Below are 19,189 nucleotides of genomic sequence, written 5' to 3' on the forward strand. Positions count from 1 at the left end.
CCATCTTCATGGGATATATTTTGTACCTCACCTATTTTCTTAAACCATTTTCTCAGAGAACCAAAATATATTTTAGTTCTGTTTATATCCATTCAGTTGGGTTTATTTGCGTACCCTCCTGGGTATGAACAGACACCTAATACTCCTTTCTGGCCTAAAATCCAGTACCATTAAAAATAGTGGTGAAAATATCACCTGAAATTCTAGAGACTTTTATTTCCTGCCCAGAATTACATCATAGAAGTCAGTTATCATAAGGTTTGATAAATTCCTGCATTCAGAGTTTGTAATAAACCAGACATGCCCTCAGGAAAGACACAGACCTTCCAACTTCCTTTTCAGGCTTGAAGTCAAAATTATCTTTGGGGAAGAAGGTAACAGTTGGCCTAAATCAACAAAAGTGTCCTATATATAACTACTAAATACTTCAAGCAAAATGATTAGTTGTTGCTTTAAAAATTGTACTTTCTACAAAACACACATATCATAATTTCACTTGTTTCACAAATAAAACAACCTTTGTTCTTATTTTCCATACTTTCCTGGTTTTTATTTAGTTTTATTTTAGTTTTGAATTCTAGGTGTACTTCCTGGATTTTCTGCGACAGAACTCATTTCATGTATTTTATCCCACTGTCCTCAGAAGTACTTTTACTTCTCAGACTATGTGTCCCAAATCACGTATTGAGAAGACAGACTTACATTATCATATTCAAGACCAGGAACAACCACAAACTGACACGCTACATGGGTGCACACACACACACGGAGATATATATATATATATATATATATATGTGCATACACAAACATATACATATATATACAAATTTTATTTATTTATTTATGTATATGTGTGCCCATACATGGATATCCATGATATATATGGATATATATATATAATATATATCCATATATATTATATATGTACGCACTCACACAAACACACGCAATTACACCTATACACACAGATACTCAGTTAATGCATTAGATTTTAGGAAATCCTGAGAGACCAAATACCTTAGTGTCCCTATCTCCCAGGACTTTTCTTAATATATGAATATAGCTATTTGTGGAAGAGATTATCATACCTATTAAATTAAAAATAGTTGTTAAATTCCCAGCAGACATCTAAAGGTAGATGTTTATACAGTGCTCTTGGACCTCAGTTTGCCGTTTCTATTTTAAGGCAGTTAGAACAGCAATCCTTAAAACTCTGTGTATCTTACATCATACCATTACATAGCTCTGAATTGAGATATTTTCAGATTCACTGTTATAAAGCTGTATAGTGGATGTATTCTTTAATGTAGTATTAAAGGGATATTTCTAGTCACAGAATAAGGCATTTTTGTATTTTTGCTTACTTATTCCTCTTTCATGGTAAAATTATAAATGATTTGCTGAAAGTCTATCCTATTTGCTCTTGATTTCCTTTCCCAGAATTAGAAAATGAGGACTATTCTTGATAATCTATACTTTTCCTATATGTTTTTTTCCTAGAATTCTTCAGTTAAATGTGGTTAATCTTTTTTTAAGCAATATCAAAGCTGTGCCACTACTTTGCATTAATGTTTTTTCCCTCTCCAATTAGTAGAACTAGATCACATTGTTTTTATTGGGAAAAAAAAATTATGTGCTTCTTAGGTAAGTTGTTGTCATGTTAATGCTAATTCTGGGTTCTCTCTGTTCATTTTCAGATACCATAATAGAGGAAACCAGTTTTGGGAAAAGTTATGCACAACTGAATTTCGGGAGCTCTATGCTTTGGGCAGTGTCTATAATGACCTCTATGTTATAGGAGGACAGATGAAAATTAAAAATCAGTATCTTATTACAAACTGTGTTGATAAGTACTCTGTAGAAAGGGACAGTTGGAGAAGGGTGTCACCACTTCCACTACAGTTGGCGTGCCATGCAGTAGTAACAGTGAATAATAAGCTTTATGTGATTGGAGGTTGGACCCCGCAGGTTAAGAAATTTCCTATATACTTACTTGGCATGGCTGTGCGAGTCTGGCTGCTATGTTGAAAATGTGGTAGTTGCTGAATACTAAAACACAACAGCTTACATATTGGTAAAATGCTTTCCATTTTATAGAGTATTAAACTTAAATGCTTAAAAGAGTTAAAGCAACTAAAGAGAATTAATTTTAAAGTATGTTACTCATAGACATGATTCCATTCAATATTCATACTATGTTCTTCATAATTCTCCCATTCTCACTAATTATGAAAGATGCTTTTCTGAGGGATTATCTTTAGGGAACATTTAAGTGGGAGGGAGTGAAGCTAGATCCTCATCCCTTCTGCCCTGGCTATTCATTCTTTCTAAAGAAAACTTAGTTGTATTAGCTCATTGACCATTCCCATGAAATAAAGTAAATGTATTTTTGCCTATGTGATTTCTTATTTCTCCAGGTTTGATTCATAACAAAACTGATACTTTTGCATTAATTTCTTAAACTTGGATTTTGCCTTTTGTATCTTATACCTTATTGTAAAAACTCAGTGTCACATTTAACACATTTTTTTACTTGGACCATGTATCAAAAAGTATAAGTATTTCATCACAGTTAATAGCTTAAACCTGACAAATTATTTGTAATTAAGCTTTTCAAAATTTTTTGCATACTTTTTTATGAGTAAGCTTCAGAGTGAACAGCATTTCTTTGACTAAAATCAAGTTTAAACACTTAAACTAGAAGGAAAAGTAAAATAATAAAGTCAGTATTATTATGTGTATGTTAATTTATGTGTCTTTGAAGAGGTGGACACATGAAGGTCAAAAGCTTTTACTAGTTTGATATAGTTCCTAATACAGTAAATTAAATCGCAGGATAAGATGGGGTTGTGATTGTAATAGTGATAGTAACTCTTTGTGTATTAAAAATAGTCAACTAAAATTAAATGGCCACAATTTTCATAAGCATTATTTCTGTATTGAACAACTGTGCAGCACCCCCAAAAAAGACCCTTAGAATCCTTAGTCTGAAACCATAAAATTTCCTGACACATTGTGTAGTATGTATAAGACAGTACTTACACTTCAAGTTTATGAATAGGAAAAATCACTTAAATCTATGTAAGAATAAACAGTTATTCACTTTGTACTGACTCTAGTCATAAAAATATATGTAAATAAAATAAATATATAAAATAACTGCACATCATTTACATCAATCCTTATATCTTGAAAAATTGAATTCAGACCATTCCTACCTAGATGAAAAGTGTAGTATAAAATGTTTTAATTATTAAAACACTAAAATGTTTTTGCAACTCTGTTTCATTTGGATTTTAAAATATAAAGAAACTTGTCTTATAAATTATTAAAATTGGTTTCTTACAACCATAAAATTACATTTTAAATATGATTCAAAAGAGCATGGCTTATTTTTAAGGCTTTGCAGTTGCTTCACTTCTTAAAAAAAGCTATATTGTCTCACTGCTAAGATCACGTTGTTTGCTATAACCACGCCTTAGCCCCATTTTTACAGAATACAAATTCCTCTGATATTGACAGTGTACTTATAAACCCAAGTAATGGGATTTGGTATGTCTGTGAGTATGAGTCACTTTGGTTAACCCCTATTTATCTTCTTGGCTGCCTGCTTTGATTAATTGCATTCATTACTCACAAAGACCTCAAAATGGTATGTTATTATATTGGCTGTCATATTCATACAGATGGATCTTCCTGATGAAGAACCTGATCGATTAAGCAACAAACTGTTGCAGTATGACCCCAGTCAAGATCAATGGACACAGCGGGCTCCCATGAAGTACTCTAAGTACCGGTTCAGTATTGCTGTAGTCAACAGTGAGATTTATGTTTTGGGTAAGAAGCAATGGATTACTAACAGAGAATATAACTACTTTTTATTTTCTTTAGCAGTTTGCCTCAGTAAAAATGAAATATTTTCCCTTTCTCTTGTATCTCAGTTCAGATGCGTATATAAGTAGCCAATTTTTTCCTCCAATTTCTTGTTTTCTAGAGCACAAATAAGAGTAAACAAAAGTCCATTGACTTATTGAAAGCAAAAGTGTTTTTATGGCATCTTGGAATGCAAGAACAGTAGTGATTCATCCTTACATTTACTACCAAGTAAAATATTTTGAAATGGGAATACGTCTTTAGCCACCTTTTGTTGATGAAATATGGGCCTTTGCAACCAACTGTGATTATCTGTGGTATAGGAGAAAAAAAACACCTGGGTAAGACTATGCCACAAATTATACCTATTTCTCTTCATTTTGCCTTACCCATCAAATTTCTTCAGAGGTGTCATCAAATAATCTTCATCTGAACTTAATATTTTTTCTTATTTCTTAACTATGTGTGGTCTTGTGCTAACCAGCGGGGGTTGGTGAAAATTTTTGGTTCAGTTCCACTAAAGTGGTTCAAAACAACTGCAGAACATTCCCTGTGTTTCTCCTATTCTTTACTTCTTGTTTTTTCCTCTTTTATTAGGCCCTTTGCTCTTCTAAAAACATTCTATCTTCTTAACATCATCCTTTATCACCTTCCCCACCTCCCATAAATATGGGAAAGAATGAGACTAAGATAAGGAGGCTGGCTGGATTGGCAAAATGATAACTGCCAGTTCTTTATTTCATCCAATCTGCATCCATGGCTAACTGGCAAAAATGTGGAGAAGATGATGTAGGTAGCAAAGAGATGGCAACTGTGAAACATGAAATATGGGATAAAAGCAAACCAGTTGCCCTTGAATAAAAATGATTTCTTTTTTAATAAAGGGAAGGCTTGATCTCTCGGCTGTTTGCATAGCATGAAGCAAAAGAAGTAATGTATTCAAATATTAATGGTTGTTTTATGTTTTAAGAGCACAAACATTATGTAGCAAAATTTATGACTACCATAGTTATGAGACTCACTTGTAATTATAATTGAGTTTTTTCTCTGTAAGTACAATTCCTTACTTTTGTTGTAACCATATGCTATGTCACAGACCCAGAAGAGACAAATGTAGGCTATGATAGATTGCCTAGAATAGATTGAGGGGGAGGGGAGTGTTGATGCTATAATACTAGTTGGAGGCAGCTAAAAGTAGAATAAAGGTTTTGTATCCATTGAATCAGAATGAGAATTCCCCCTAATGTGGAGCCACAACTAGGTGACATGTGGAATAAAAGTGATAATATCTTTATTGGTAAATTATGTGAGGAAAGATACCCTTTGAATGAATGAAAGGGGGAAGATTTAGAGATTTTTTAAAAACCTTTAAGATTATGATAGGTGAACTAGAGAGTAAAGTATGCTCCAGGAAAGGGGGTAGTGGGGAGAGTCAAGGAAAAATGGGGAGAATGGCATAAGCAGAGGCTTGGAGGCAATATTGGTGGTAAGGATAGAGGATAAAAAGAGTGAGAAAGTGAGCCCATCAGTGGTAGGGCTCACTTCAGGCAAGTAAACTAAGAGCCAGATTATAAAAGCCTGTGAATGAAGAATTATGAAAATAATACTAAGCAGTGAGAACCACAAGAAAACAGCATGATTAAGGAATGTTTTAGGAATATTGGTGAGGAAAACAGATCAAAGAAACCGAAAGTGGAATGACCAATTAGGAATGTTTTGCAGTAGCTTAGAAGCTAGTTTCTGGATATTCAAAACTGGAGACCACATCCATAATTACCCCAGTAAGTGTTACCACCTTTAAGATTCAACCCCAAAGAATCAATTTCCCGCACATTTGCTCTTTAATTCCAAAACATAAGCTTTGAAATGGAATAAAGTTCTTTTGTTTAAGTATTTTTGTGACAGTCTTAGTTCAGATTTAATTGTTCACTGTATGTATAATTTGAGTTTGAGCAAATATCATAGAACACACTAGAACCCTATCGGTTTCAATGGCACATAAGTACCTTAGAGTCCTTTGTTAACTGCCAATTAAGTGATTTTCCTTAATCCCTGTAATAGATTTAATTTCTTATTAAAGAAATTAAACGATCTCCTTGATAGTCCACAAACTGAGGCTTTTTAAGGCTTAGTCTTGATTTAACTTTATTTAAATATTCACTCTAAATGAGTATCTAAACAAGAACAGCAACTGAAATCTCCTTTACTAGGGAGGCATCATGGGAGTGGGGAAAGCACCAACTTTAGAGTTAAATAGATTTAGATTCAAATCTGGCTCCATCACTTACTACTTATGTGCCATTAGTCTAGTGAATCTTTTTGGACTAATATTGCTAATGGATTGCCTTACCTCATAGAGTGGTTAAGATTAAATAACATGAGGTATGTAAAATGCTTATTTTATAAGTGTTCACATACTACTGCAACTACTATTGATTGAGCCCCTTTATTTTCCCAGCACTGAATTCTTTGCATAAAGTTTCATATAATAATCATAAAATCTGTGACAAGGTATTGTTAACTCTGCTCTGTATAGCTGATTAGATATCTAGACTGATGCTCCCACTGAAAATATCTAAAAATGTTGGGTAAAACATACTTTTAAAATCTTCGAAAAGCTTTATTTTATTTAATTTTTAAAATTTTTTTTCTGAAAAGCTTTTAAGATCTCTTCTGGCAGTAAAATTTAGCAGGACAAAAGCTAAGTGAAAGCAGTAGTCTTAAAAAGCTGTGGAGAAAGTGAAAAGATCAACATATCCTCTCCCCAAACACAACTTTACAAATGAACATACTTGTCAAAAACAACCATTTCATGATTCTAGGAATCAACCAAAGACCAACCAAAACTTGAGAAGAATTTATTCATTAAAAAAACAATGGCTGAACTTAAAGTAAGAGTTCATGGAGTCTGCAGCATATTTGCCTGTGACTTCCCCTTTTCTCCAATGGTAGCCTATTCAGCACGGTATTTCTGCTAGAGTGGGACTGGCTTTGAAAACCGTTAGTTTTGTTGCCTGATAAGGCTGATATGTTTGAGAGTGAATAATAGAAAACCCACAGCTTAACTGGGAAAAGCCGCAACTTTTCTAGTCTGAGTTTATGTCCTGGTAGGGGCAAGCTGCAGACATAAGAACTAGCCATAAATTTAAGAGATATTCCTGGAAATGAGAGAGCCATAGAGCAATTTGGTAAATTCTCCACACGTCCCTGGAGACTAGGGAAGCAGCACAAACATCTAACCTTTAGATAGAACCAAGCTCTCTGCCCAGCCCTGGCTGTGTGTACATGCAGGGGAGTCTTTAGAAGGAACAAGAGCTTCACACATACTTTGCTGACTGGACGGCTAAGCACATGTACAGGTAAGCCTGAGGATCAGGCAGAAAATAAAAGGATAGACATAGAAACTACTGAACTATGAATGTGCACCCACTAAGAGAGAGTGGAAATATTACAGAGTTTGAGTACAAACCATGGTCATTTATTAGCCACTGAGCTATGCAGAAGTAGAGGTGACCCCTAGGAAGCTAGGCTAAAAAAATAAAACTAAGAATTTTAAATGAGGAAGATAGATTCTGCAGATTAAATCCAGACAAGTTACTTAAAAACAAATAACAGCAATCCTTGGGTGTGGGGGGAATCATAATCAAGAACTGTTACAGTACTTTATCTAAATGTCCAGCTACCAACAAAAGAAATACAGTGTATGCAAAGAAATAGGAAAATGTAGCACATACTCGGGGGGGGGGGGGGGAGGAAGTATTCAGTAGAAGCTGTCTCTTGGCAAGCCTGGATGTTGGGTGGAGGAGTCAAAGACTTCAAAGTAGCTATCAAAAATATTCAAATAATTAAAGGAAACCAATTTTTAAAGAATTAAAGGAAAATATGATGACAGTGAACCTACACTGATATCAGTAAAGAAAGAGAAATTATTTTAAAGAACCAAACAGAGATTCTAGAATTAAAAAGTATAAAACTAAACAAAAAATGTTCCATGTAGGAGACTCGGGTTCAATTCCTGGACCATGCACCTAAGAAAAATAAAAATAAAAAAATAAAAAATGTACTAAGGGCTTCAAGAACAGATATGAGATAGCAGAAGAAAGAATCAGTGAACCTGAAGCTACAGATCAATGGAAATTATACAATCTGAATAACAGAAAAAAATTTGGAGAAAGATTAGCAGAGTCATATAGAATAATGTGAAGCCTACTAACGTAGGTATAATGGGAATCTCAAAAGGAAAGAAGAGAGAGGGCAGGAAAAATTTTAAATAATGTTCAAAATTCCCAAACTTGATGAAAAGCATTAGTGTACAGATCCAAATAGGATAAATTCAAAGAGACTGTCCCCTAAAGACATCATAGACAAACTACTGAAAGACAGAGAAAATCTTAAAACAGCAAGAGAAAAATAACTCATGTTGTAGAGGGAAACAGTAGTAGGATCAGCAAGGTGACTTGTCATCAGATACAGTGAAAGGAGAAAAAAAAACCAACTTAGTCAACTGAGAATTCTATGTCCCGCAAAACTACCCTTCAAAAATGAAGGCAAAATAAAGACATTTCCAGTTAAATAAAGACTGAGATAAGTCTGTTGCTAACTGACTTACCATATAAGAAAGTCTATAGGAAGTTCTTCAAGTTAAAAGGAAATGACGTCAGACAGTACCCTTAATCCACAGGAAGAAATTAAGAACACCAGAATGGTAATTATATGAGTGAATATAAAAGATTATGTAATTATGTATCTTTCTTTTTTCTTTTAATTCTTTAAAAGATATACACTCAGAGCAATAATTATGGTACTGTATTGTTGGGTTTATAACATGAATATGTAATATATAAGACAGTGTCACAAAGTAAGGTGGAGGAAATGGAGATATATTAGAGCAAAGTTACTATATTTTAAGGGAATTTAGTCAATATTAACTTGAAGTAGATTGCAATAAGGTAAAATACATCTCAAAATTCCTAGAGACATGCCTAAGAAAATAAAATTAATATTTGAAAAATTAACAGAGGAATTAAAATGATGCACTAAAAACACATTGGTTATACACAAAGAAGGCTGACAAATGGAACAAAAACTATATGAAACACAGAAAACATAGCAAAATAGGTGAGAGAAATTGAACTATGTCAGAAATTGCCTTAATTGGGAATGAACCAAGCCCTTCAATTAGAAGGCAAACATTTGCAGACTGAATAAGAAAAACCAAGACTTACTATATGATCTTTATAAGAAACACACTTTATATTCAAAGACACAAATAAGCCAAAGGTAAAATGATAGAAAAAAGACATACCATGCAAACAGTGAACAACACAAAATGCCTAAGATTTTTAAAATGTGAAAGTTTAGGAGTCATGAAGGACAGAATCAGAAGGATTAATAGTGTTTAATCATCATTCCTTAAGGAGAGGAAAGAGAATGGGGCATAGGTGATATTTGAAGAAATGATGGCATAGAATTTTCTAAAACTGGTGAAAGATGCCAACACAAAAATATAAAAAGTGCTGTGAGTGTCAAGCACAGTAAGTAAGCAAACAAAAAAACTTACCACATACATAGAAACCTGATAATGAAACTGAAGAGCACCCCCCAAAAAAGAGAGGATCTTAAAAGCATCTAGCAGGATAAGATTACTTTCACAGAAGTGAAAGATTAGCAGATGGTTGTTAAATAGAATAGTGGAATCCAGAAGAGAGAATTATATTTTCAGTGTACTAGGAGAAAGCAAATGTCAACCTAGAATTTTATACCCAGTGAAAGTATCTTTCAAGAACTGAGAAGAAATGTAGGTATTTTCAAACAAAATAAAAACTGGCAAAGTGCTACCAGAAGACCTTTAAAGGAATTTTGAAGTATGTTTTTCAGCCAGAGAAAGTGATTCCAGGTTAAAGGTCTGAGATGCAAGATGGAATGAAGAACAAAGGAAGAGATAGGCATATGGATAAATATACACACTTAATATTTAAATATTTAAAGTTGAGTATTTAAATTTAAATATTTAAATGTTGATATAAAGAATAATAAAACTATGATAAAATAATAGTAAAAGATAGAACTGAAAAGCACAATAAAAGCAAACAGGTTAAGAGAGAATTAAATGGAGTTAAAGTATCCCATGCTCTCTGGTCTTGTCAAGGAGTAGGAAGTAATTAAATTTAGCTTTTTCAAAAGTTAACTATCACTAATGAATTTCTGAGTTAACTGCTAAAACAATATGGAATATAAGATTTCCAAACTAGCAAAGGGAAAAAATAAAATTAAAAAAGTCAGTGCAAAATAATGCAATAAAGAGAGAAACAATTAGAAACCCAGAAGTGGGCATTGTGCACAAAAGAGAGACCTCCAAGAGAAGTCATCTAGTTCTTTCTTGAGTTACAGGAGAGGGAACGCCTAACACTCAGAGTATAGATATCCCCCTATTTTTTCTCTGTCTTTTCTATGTTTTCTCACGTATCAGCCCATAAGCAATCTTGGCAATGGTAGTAGCTGTTGATAACTTGGAAGAGCCAAAACTCCGAGGGAGGATAAATTTCCTTTCCATTCACTGAAGCTGCAGTTCCAAAAGGAAGTCATACTAGAGTTCCTAGAGAAATAGAACCAACAGAATATGTACCTATGTATGTATGTATGGTTTTGTATATATATAAAAAATCATAAATATGTGATTTAGGATAAGGAATTGGCTCATATGACCATGGACACTAGCAAGTCCAAATTCTCTAGGGCAACTAGAGGCAGGAAACTAGACTGATATTGGAACCATACTGTTCAGAAAGCAGGTTGAAACTTGATACTTGACCCTAACCAGGTCAATGGTCTTAAAAAATATCAATATTTCCTATAGAATTTAAATAAGAACCAGCATTTCATAACATATTTAGAATATCCAGGATACAGTCCAAAATTACTCAACATACAAAGAACCATGAAAATTTCAACTCACATGGGAAAAACAACAGACAACAATGACCAAATGCCACAGACATTGGAATTATCTTTCGAAGACTTTAAAGCAGTTATTCTTTTCTAAAGCAGTTCAGTCAATCAATTGTGAATGTTCTTGAAATAAACATCAAAATAGTCTCAACAAAGAAATAGAAGATATAAAGAAAAACCAAATGGAAAATTTGAAATCGAAATTATTGTGACCAAAATAAAAAACTCATGGGATGGACTCAGCTGTAAAATGGAGATGAGAGAGAAAAACGTCAGTGAACATAAGACAAATCAATAGAAACTATCCAGTCTGAATGTGAAATAGAGTATTCAAAAAAATTAAAAGAAAACCCCAGGAACCTATGGGACAATGACAAAATGTCTCATATTTATGTCATTGGAATCCCAGAATTAGAGTGGTGCTGAAAAAATTTTGAAGAAATGATGGCTTAAAGCCATCCCAGTTTGATGAAAGTCATAAACTTACAAATTCAAGAAGCTGAACGATTCCCAAAGAGAATAAGTCCCCCAAATCCATACCCAGCCACATCAAAATCAGATGTTGAAAAATAAAGACAAAAAGGAAATCATGAAAGCTAGGGGAAAAATTTACCTATAGGGAAGCAATTACTTGAATGTGGATTTTTTTGTAGAAATGGAGGCTGCAAGGCAGTGGGACACCTTAAAGCACTAAAATAACTGTCAACCCTAACTTCTATATCCCATGGAAAATATCCTTCGGGAGTGGAGATGAAACTTAAAAATTCAAGGATAAAGGAAAAGTAAGATAACTCATAGAAAGTAGATCTGCTCTAAAAGAATTGCTAAAGGAAGTGCCTCAGACTGAGGAAAATAATGCCAGAAGGAAACCTGGAACATCGGTAATAAAAGAAACCCAATCGATACTGTAAGAATTTAGGTAAATACAATAGAATACTCTCCTTTTGAGTTCTTTATAATATGCTTGATAATTGAAAGTAAAAATTATTACATTGCCTAATGGGATAAATGTAATAAATGAGTAAGGAGGGGAGTGGGTAAGTGGACTTAGAAGGGGGTAAGGTTTCTACATTCCAGTTACAATAATAAAATATTGATTCTAAGTGGACTATGATTAAGTTAGGTGTTATTTTGTTATTCCAAGAGGAACCACTAGAAAAACTGTTCATAGAGATATAGTCAAAATCACAATAAATAAATTAAAACAATACTAAAAAGTTCAGATAATCTGTAAGAAAGCAGACAAGGAGAAATAGGAATGACAACATAAACAAACAAGAAATGAAGAACACAGGAAACAAACAATAAGATTGTAGACCTACGTCCAACCATAAAAATAATCACCTTAAATGCAAATGATTTAATGACACCAATTAGAAGGCAGACATTGTCAGGATGAAATTAAAATTGGAATGACCTAACAGTATACTAGCTACAAGAAACCCAATTCAATTATAATGATACAGGCAGTTATAGAGTAAAAGGATGGAAAGGACATAACCATGCAAACACTAGTCAAAAGAAAGCTGAGGGGCGGGCCACGGTGGCAGGCAGAGTTCTCGCCTGCCATGCTGGAGACCAGGGTTGGATTCCCGCTGCCTGCCCATGAAAACGAAAAAAAAAGCTGGGGTGGCTATATTGATATCAGATAAAATAGACTTGAGAGCCAAAAATTTACCAGAGATAAAGAAGCACATTTCATAATAAAACGATCAATTCACCAAGAAGACAACAATATTAAATGTTTATGCACCTAACAATATAAATTCAAAGTAAATAAAGCAAAAACTGACTACTGAAAGGAGAATAGACACGTCAACAATTATAGTTGAAGATTTAAATACTTGTGCTTAGTAATGGATAGCGCCAGTAGATAGAAAATCAGCAAGAATATAGAAGAACTCAGCAATACCACCAGCCAACTAGATCTAGTTGTGACCACTCACACTTCAAAACAGCAGAATACATATACATATTCTTTTCACATGGAACTTTCACCAAGATAGAAATAAAACAAACCTTAACAAATGTAAAAGAATTGAAATCATACAAAGTATGTTCTCTGCCCATAATGGAATTAAACTCGAAATCAATAGCAATTGGGTGACAGGTTTCCAAACACTTGGAAATTGAACAACAAACTTCTAAATAATCCATGGGTCAAAGAGAAAATCTCAAAAGAAGTTTAGATGTTGAACTGAACATGATGAACACAACATATCAAAATCCCTGTGGTACAGTTAAAGCATTGGTTATACTAGAGATGATCTCAAATCTGTATCTAAGTAGTTACCTTAAGAAAACTAGAAAAAGAAAAATATAAACCCAAATCAAGTAGAAGGAAGAAATAAAAAATAAGAGCAAAAATATGAAATTAAAAGCTGAAAAATAAAAAAGCTTTTTCTTTCAGAAGATTGATGTAATTGATAAACTTCTAGCAAGACTGACAAAGAAAAAAGAGATAAGACACAAATTACCAATTTCAGGAATGAAAAGGGGACTATCACTATGGTCTTCATAGACAAAAAGATAATAAGGCAATGCTACAAACAACTCTACATGCATAAACTTGACAACAGAGATGAAGTGGATCCCATTTCTTGAAAACCACAAACTACTGAAAGTCACCCATGATTAGATATATTAGATATTGAATATCTAATTAGATACATTGGATTCTTCATTTAAAATTTTCCAGAAAAGACAGTGGTAGAATTCTTGCCTGTGATGCAGAAGACCAGGGTTCAATTCCCAGTCCATGCACCCCTCCCCACCACCACTACCATCACCAAATAAACGTTGTGAACAAAATTTGCTATGATATATGTATCACATATCTGCCTCTCTGTATATGTATGTGTAGATATAGAAATATATATGTAAGGAGACACATAAAAAAAATTTTCCAGAAAAGAAAGCTTTAAGCCTAGTTGGTTTCGCTGGTAAATTTAACCAAGCATTTTTGTGGTAGTTTGAAACTGTATGTTCCCCAGAAAAAAACATGTTCTTAAGGTTAATCCATTGCTGTGGGTGAAAACCCATTGTAAGTAGGACTTTTGATGAGGCTGCTTCAGTTAAGGTGTGACCCACATCATTCAAGATGAATGGAGTCCTTTCTAAACAGAATGAAAGGAGAGAAAGAAAGAAAGCCATGGAAGCAAGAAGATGAAAGCAACAAAACCTGGACAAGAAAGGAGAGACCACCAGGTGCTGCCATGTAGCAGAGGAGCCAAAGATCACCAGCAGCACAGTCTTTGGAAAGAAAGCATTACCTTGATGATGCTTGATTTGGACATATCCCTAGCCTCAAATGTGAGCAAATAAATTCCTATTGTTTAAGCCAACATGTTTCATGGCTTTGCTTTTAGCAGCCTAGGAAATTAAAACAATTTTAAAAAGAAATAATGCCAATTCTGCAACCTTTTCAGAATATAGAGGAAGAGGGAATCATATTATGAGGCCATAATTATCTGATACCATGGATGGTAGTTTTAGCAAAAAATGTCATGCAGGGAAGGGAAATCCATATCCAGTGTAAGTTTGTATTCCATTAAGAAAAAAATGCTACCTTTCCATGATGGAAGTGGAAGCTGTCCTATATACTCAACCTTGGGAGAATTGTGACACATTGGTACTCAGTGATGGTTTCTGCTCAAGTGGCAGAGCAATTTGCACTTTGTCTATTGCAGAGCCTTCTCTTATTCTGACCCCCAGTCAAAACTAGAAGCCTTTCCAGGTCCCTTGGTAAATGGGCCAGAATAGCACACCCAAGTGAGGAATATATTGGCTTCACAATCCGAAGAGGCCCACTAGGCGTTGTGCCTCCTTTTTGATTTTAGGAGTGGCCAGATACCACAGTTTATCCTTCATCTTACAAGGGGTATCTCAATATGCCTACGGTACTGAATGCCTAGAAATTTCACTAAGGTGGAGTTTTGTTGGATTTATTTCCCACCTTCTGATACACAAATGTCTTATCAATAAGTCTAGAGGAGTTGCTGCTTCTTGCTCAATAGGTCTAATAAGCCATCAGATATGAGCAGACACTTTTGATGGCAGATAAACACAAAATAGATGTTAAGCATCATTAGCCACTAGGGAAATGCAAATTAAAATCAGGAAAAGATTCCATTTACTATAGCAGAAAAAAGTAAAACAATTCAGGAATAAACCTGACAAAAGTTGTATACTTTTTTTGGAAGAAATCATCAAACTATTGAGGATAATAACACTTACATACATGAAAATATATAACATTCATGGATGGAAAAGCTCAATGTTGCAAATATGTCAATCTTTCCCAATTACAGCACAGTCCCAAACTCCAAACTGATTCCAAACACATAAAATGTATAAAGGGACAATCATAGCTAAGATGTGCTTAAAGAAGAAAGAGTAAGATGAAATGGCCTTAGTATCAAGTAGTCATGTATATTATAATGGTGTAATATTTAGAGCAGTATTTACATAGGGATAGACAAACATCCCAGTGGAACAGTAGAAAGCCCATAAATAAATCCACATATATATGAACACTTGGTATAACAGAGATGATATTGAAGATCAGTAGAGAAAGATTCGACTTTTCAATAAATAGTACTGAGAAAACTGGATATCTATATAGGAGGTGGGGGAATGAAATTCTAACACTAACTTCTACTTGTCACAAAAATCTGTATGTTCTAGACTGCTCAAGACATAAATCTGAAAGACAAAATTAAAAGGCTTTTATATTTAAAGTGTGCCTTTTTTAAGTCTAAAAAGATTCAATTAGTCTTTTAATTGGAGTACTTATATCGTGAACATTTCATTTGACTACAAGTATAATTAGGTATAAGTCTACAATATTCTGATTTGTTTTCAACTTGTCCTGTTTTGTTTCTTTATTCCTCTTTTCCTGTTTTTCTTGTATTAATCATTCTTATTCCATTTTTTAAATTATGCATTATTGTAACTTTTAAGTGGTTACCCTAGACACTTCAATATGCATTCTTAACTTATTACAGTTTACTTTGTTAGTACCTTTCTTGGTTTGCTAATGCTGCAGGAATACAATATACCAGAAATGGAACAGCTTTTAAAAATGGAATTTATTAAGTTACAAGTTTACAGATTTAAGGCCATAAAAATGTCCAAACTAAGGCATCCAGATAAAGATAACTTGATTCAAGAAAAGCCGATGTCTGTCACATGGAAAGGCATATGGCTGGCATCTGCTAGTCTTTGTTCTGGTTCTGTTGCTTTCAGCTTCTAATGACAGTGGTTTCCTCTCTAAACATTTGTGGACCTTCACTTAACTTCTCCAGGACACAACTTGGTTCTGGTTTACTTAGCATCTTATGGGAAGGCACATGGTGATGTCTGCTGGGCTCTGCATCTCCAAACATCCGTGTCTAGGTATATGCTCTCTCTTTTGGCACTCCAAACATCTCCAAATGTCTGCATCTCTGTCAGCTCTGAAGCAGGTGTTCTCCAAGCGTCTGCACTTCCTCCAAAATGTTTCCCCTTTTAAATGACACCAATAAGCTATTAAAGACCCACCTTGAATGGGCAGAGTCACGTCTCCATCTGATCAAAAGGTCACACCCACAGCTGTGTGTGTCATGTCTCCATGAAAGCGATCCAATCAAAGTTTCCACCCTAAACAATAGGTCTGCCCCAACAAGATTGGATTACAAAAGAAGACATGACTTTTCTGTGGTATATAACAATTTCAAACCAGCCAGCACGGTACTTTTATCACTTCTCAAACAATATAAAAACCTGACAGCGATTTAACTCCATCCCTCCCACTCTTTGCACTTCTATTGTTAGAGTTATCCTTCCACATCATAGGGGTTAGGGTTGTGGCACCCCTGCAGTCTGGGAAATCTGTGTAAAACTTTTTTATCTTCCTCTATACCAGAGGAGAAGTCTGATTATTATTTTCCTTTATGATTTTTTTACAGTACCTTTTTGTAAAATTTGACTAAAGTATTTGGTCATAGGCTATATTTAAGACAATGTTAAGTAAAAATACAGTCATCTGTTAGCCTTCACATGTCACTGCAGCTCCTGCCAAACTCCAAGAAAATTTGCATTTAATTTCTTATACTGACCTGCAGTATATCAGAACTGCAATGAGAAGAGTCATGATGTGGAAGGGATAACTGTTTATTTCACATGTCCTTAAAATGTGGTTATTAATACTATCATTGTTTAAGCAGTCTTTTATATTTATTTGCAAACTTTCTGTTTCCAGGGCTCTTTATTCCTTTCTGAAGTTGCATGATTCCATTTGGAATAATTATCTTTAACCAAAAGAATTTTCTTTAATATTTTTGGTAGTGTAGGTCTGCTGGCAGTGAATTCTCTTGGCTTTTGATTGCATGCAAATGTCTTTATTTTGTCATAATTTCTGAGGCATGTTTTTTTCTGGTTATAGAAATCTGGGTTGGCATTATCTTTTTCTTTCAGCACTTTAAATATGTCATTCTATTGCATTTTACTTTTATAGTTTCTATTGAAAAATGAAGTGTGAGTCTCATTGTAGTTCTTTTGAAGGTAATGTGTCTTTTTCTCTACCTTCTTTTAAGATTTTCTGTTCATCCTTGGTTTTCAGCAATTTGATTATAATGTCCCTAAATTTGGTTTCTTTGTGTTTGGCATTCACTGAACTTTGGAATATGTGAATTGGTGTCTTTCATTGGTTTGGGGAAATTATTTTTAATATTTCTTCTCTCTGATTCTTTCTTTTCTTTCCTTGTGAGACTCCTGTTATCGCTATGCTAGACCTTTTGGAAATGTGCCAGTCGTCTCTTATGCTCTTATCTGGATTTCTTTTCCAGGCTTTTTTCTTTCTCTACCCCAGTTTGAATATTTTTATTGACCTATTTTCAGGTTCACTAATGCTGTCTTCTACTTTGTTCAGATTGATGTTAACCCATCCAATGAGTTCTTAGTCCCGATACTATATTTTTCAGTTTTACAATGTGCATGCTATTTTTCATAGATAGCAGTTCTTTGGTGAATTTCTCCCATTTTCTTATCCATTTTGTCCCTCTTTTATCAGTCATATTTCCATGCCTGCTCACATGTCTAGTCATTTTTTAATTGGGTAAGAACCATGGGGGCTTCAGATGATATCCTCCACCAGAGAGGGTTCTGCCTTTCTTAGTGTGACAGATAGAGAAAGGGACTGCTCACTTCAACCCAATAAGAGATTGAGTTGATCCAGGGCTGAGTTGCAGCCTTATTAAGATTCAGTCCATTTGTGATTTGTCCCTGTTCCTTGGGCACAGACACTCTAGGCTTTTGATTGAAGAATTCACTTCTTCTGTGAAGTGTCTGTTCATGAGTTTTGCCTGTTTTTTAATAGGGTGTTTGTCTTTTTGTTGTTGAGTTGAAGACTCTCTTTATATATTCTGGATATAAATGCTTATCTGATATGTGGTTTCCAAATATTGTCTCCCATTGCATAGGCTGCCTTTTTACCTTCTTGACAAAGTTCTTTGATGCACAAAAGTGTTTGATTTTGAGGAATTCCTATTTATCTATTTCTTTTTTAAGGGCTTGTGCTTTTGGTGTAAGGTCTAGGAAACCACCTCTTATTACAAGCTTTCTAAAATATTTCCCTAAATTTTCTTCTAAAAGTTTTATGATCTTAACTCTAATGTTTAGATCTTTGATCCATTTTGAATTAATTTTTATATAGGGTGTGAGATGGATCCTCTTTTGTTCTTTTGCATATGGATATCCAGTTCTCTAACCATCATTCATTGAAGAGGCTGCTCTGTCCCAGGTGGGTTAGCTTGACTGCTTTGCTTTATCAAGTATCAGTTGTCATTGATGAAAGGGTCTATATCTGATACTCTATTCAATTCCATTGGTCAGTATATCTATCTTTATACCAGTACCATGCTGTTTGACCTCTGTCACTTTGTAATATGCTTTAAAATTAGGTAGTGTGAGACCTCCCACTTCTTTTTTTTCTCAAGATACTTTTAGCTATTTGAGGGATTTGTCACTTCTAAATAAATTTGGTTAGTGGTTTTTTTATTTCTGCAAAGTAAGTTTTGGGGATTTTAATTGGTATTGCCTTGAATCTATAAATCAAATTGGGTAGAATTGACACGTTGACTATATTTAGTCTTCCAATACGTGAACACAGTATGCCTTTTCATTCACAGAGGTCTTTCATGATTTTTTTTAGCAATTTCTTGTAGTTTTCTCCCTTGCTGCATTCATTTATTAGGTCTAATAGCTTTGCTGTAGATTTCTCAGAATTTTTTACTTATATTATCATGTCATCTGCAGACAGTGAGAGTTTTACTTCTTCCTTTCCAGTTTGGATGCCTTTTATTTCTTTTTCTCGTCTAATTGTTCT

The 19,189-nt window shown here is 34.1% G+C and overlaps 1 protein-coding gene across 4 annotated transcripts in view; it reads left to right on the top strand.

The window, feature by feature from the left end:
- Window positions 1-19,189, top strand: part of KBTBD12 (kelch repeat and BTB domain containing 12) — a 96,421-nt gene that overhangs the window by 13,969 nt on the left and 63,263 nt on the right. For 3 of the 4 annotated variants that reach the window (XM_077116341.1, XM_077116342.1, XM_077116343.1), the window contains exons 3-4: window positions 1,701-1,971; window positions 3,690-3,840. In XM_077116341.1, coding sequence (XP_076972456.1) covers window positions 1,701-1,971; window positions 3,690-3,840 — 422 coding nt within the window. Of the gene's footprint in view, window positions 1-1,700; window positions 1,972-3,689; window positions 3,841-3,997; window positions 10,408-19,189 lie in introns of those variants that run through there. The other variant, XM_077116344.1, reaches the window with a different exon arrangement.

The sequence above is a fragment of the Tamandua tetradactyla genome, chromosome 9 (genome assembly GCF_023851605.1).
Source record: "Tamandua tetradactyla isolate mTamTet1 chromosome 9, mTamTet1.pri, whole genome shotgun sequence".
NCBI classification, from domain to species: domain Eukaryota; kingdom Metazoa; phylum Chordata; class Mammalia; order Pilosa; family Myrmecophagidae; genus Tamandua; species Tamandua tetradactyla.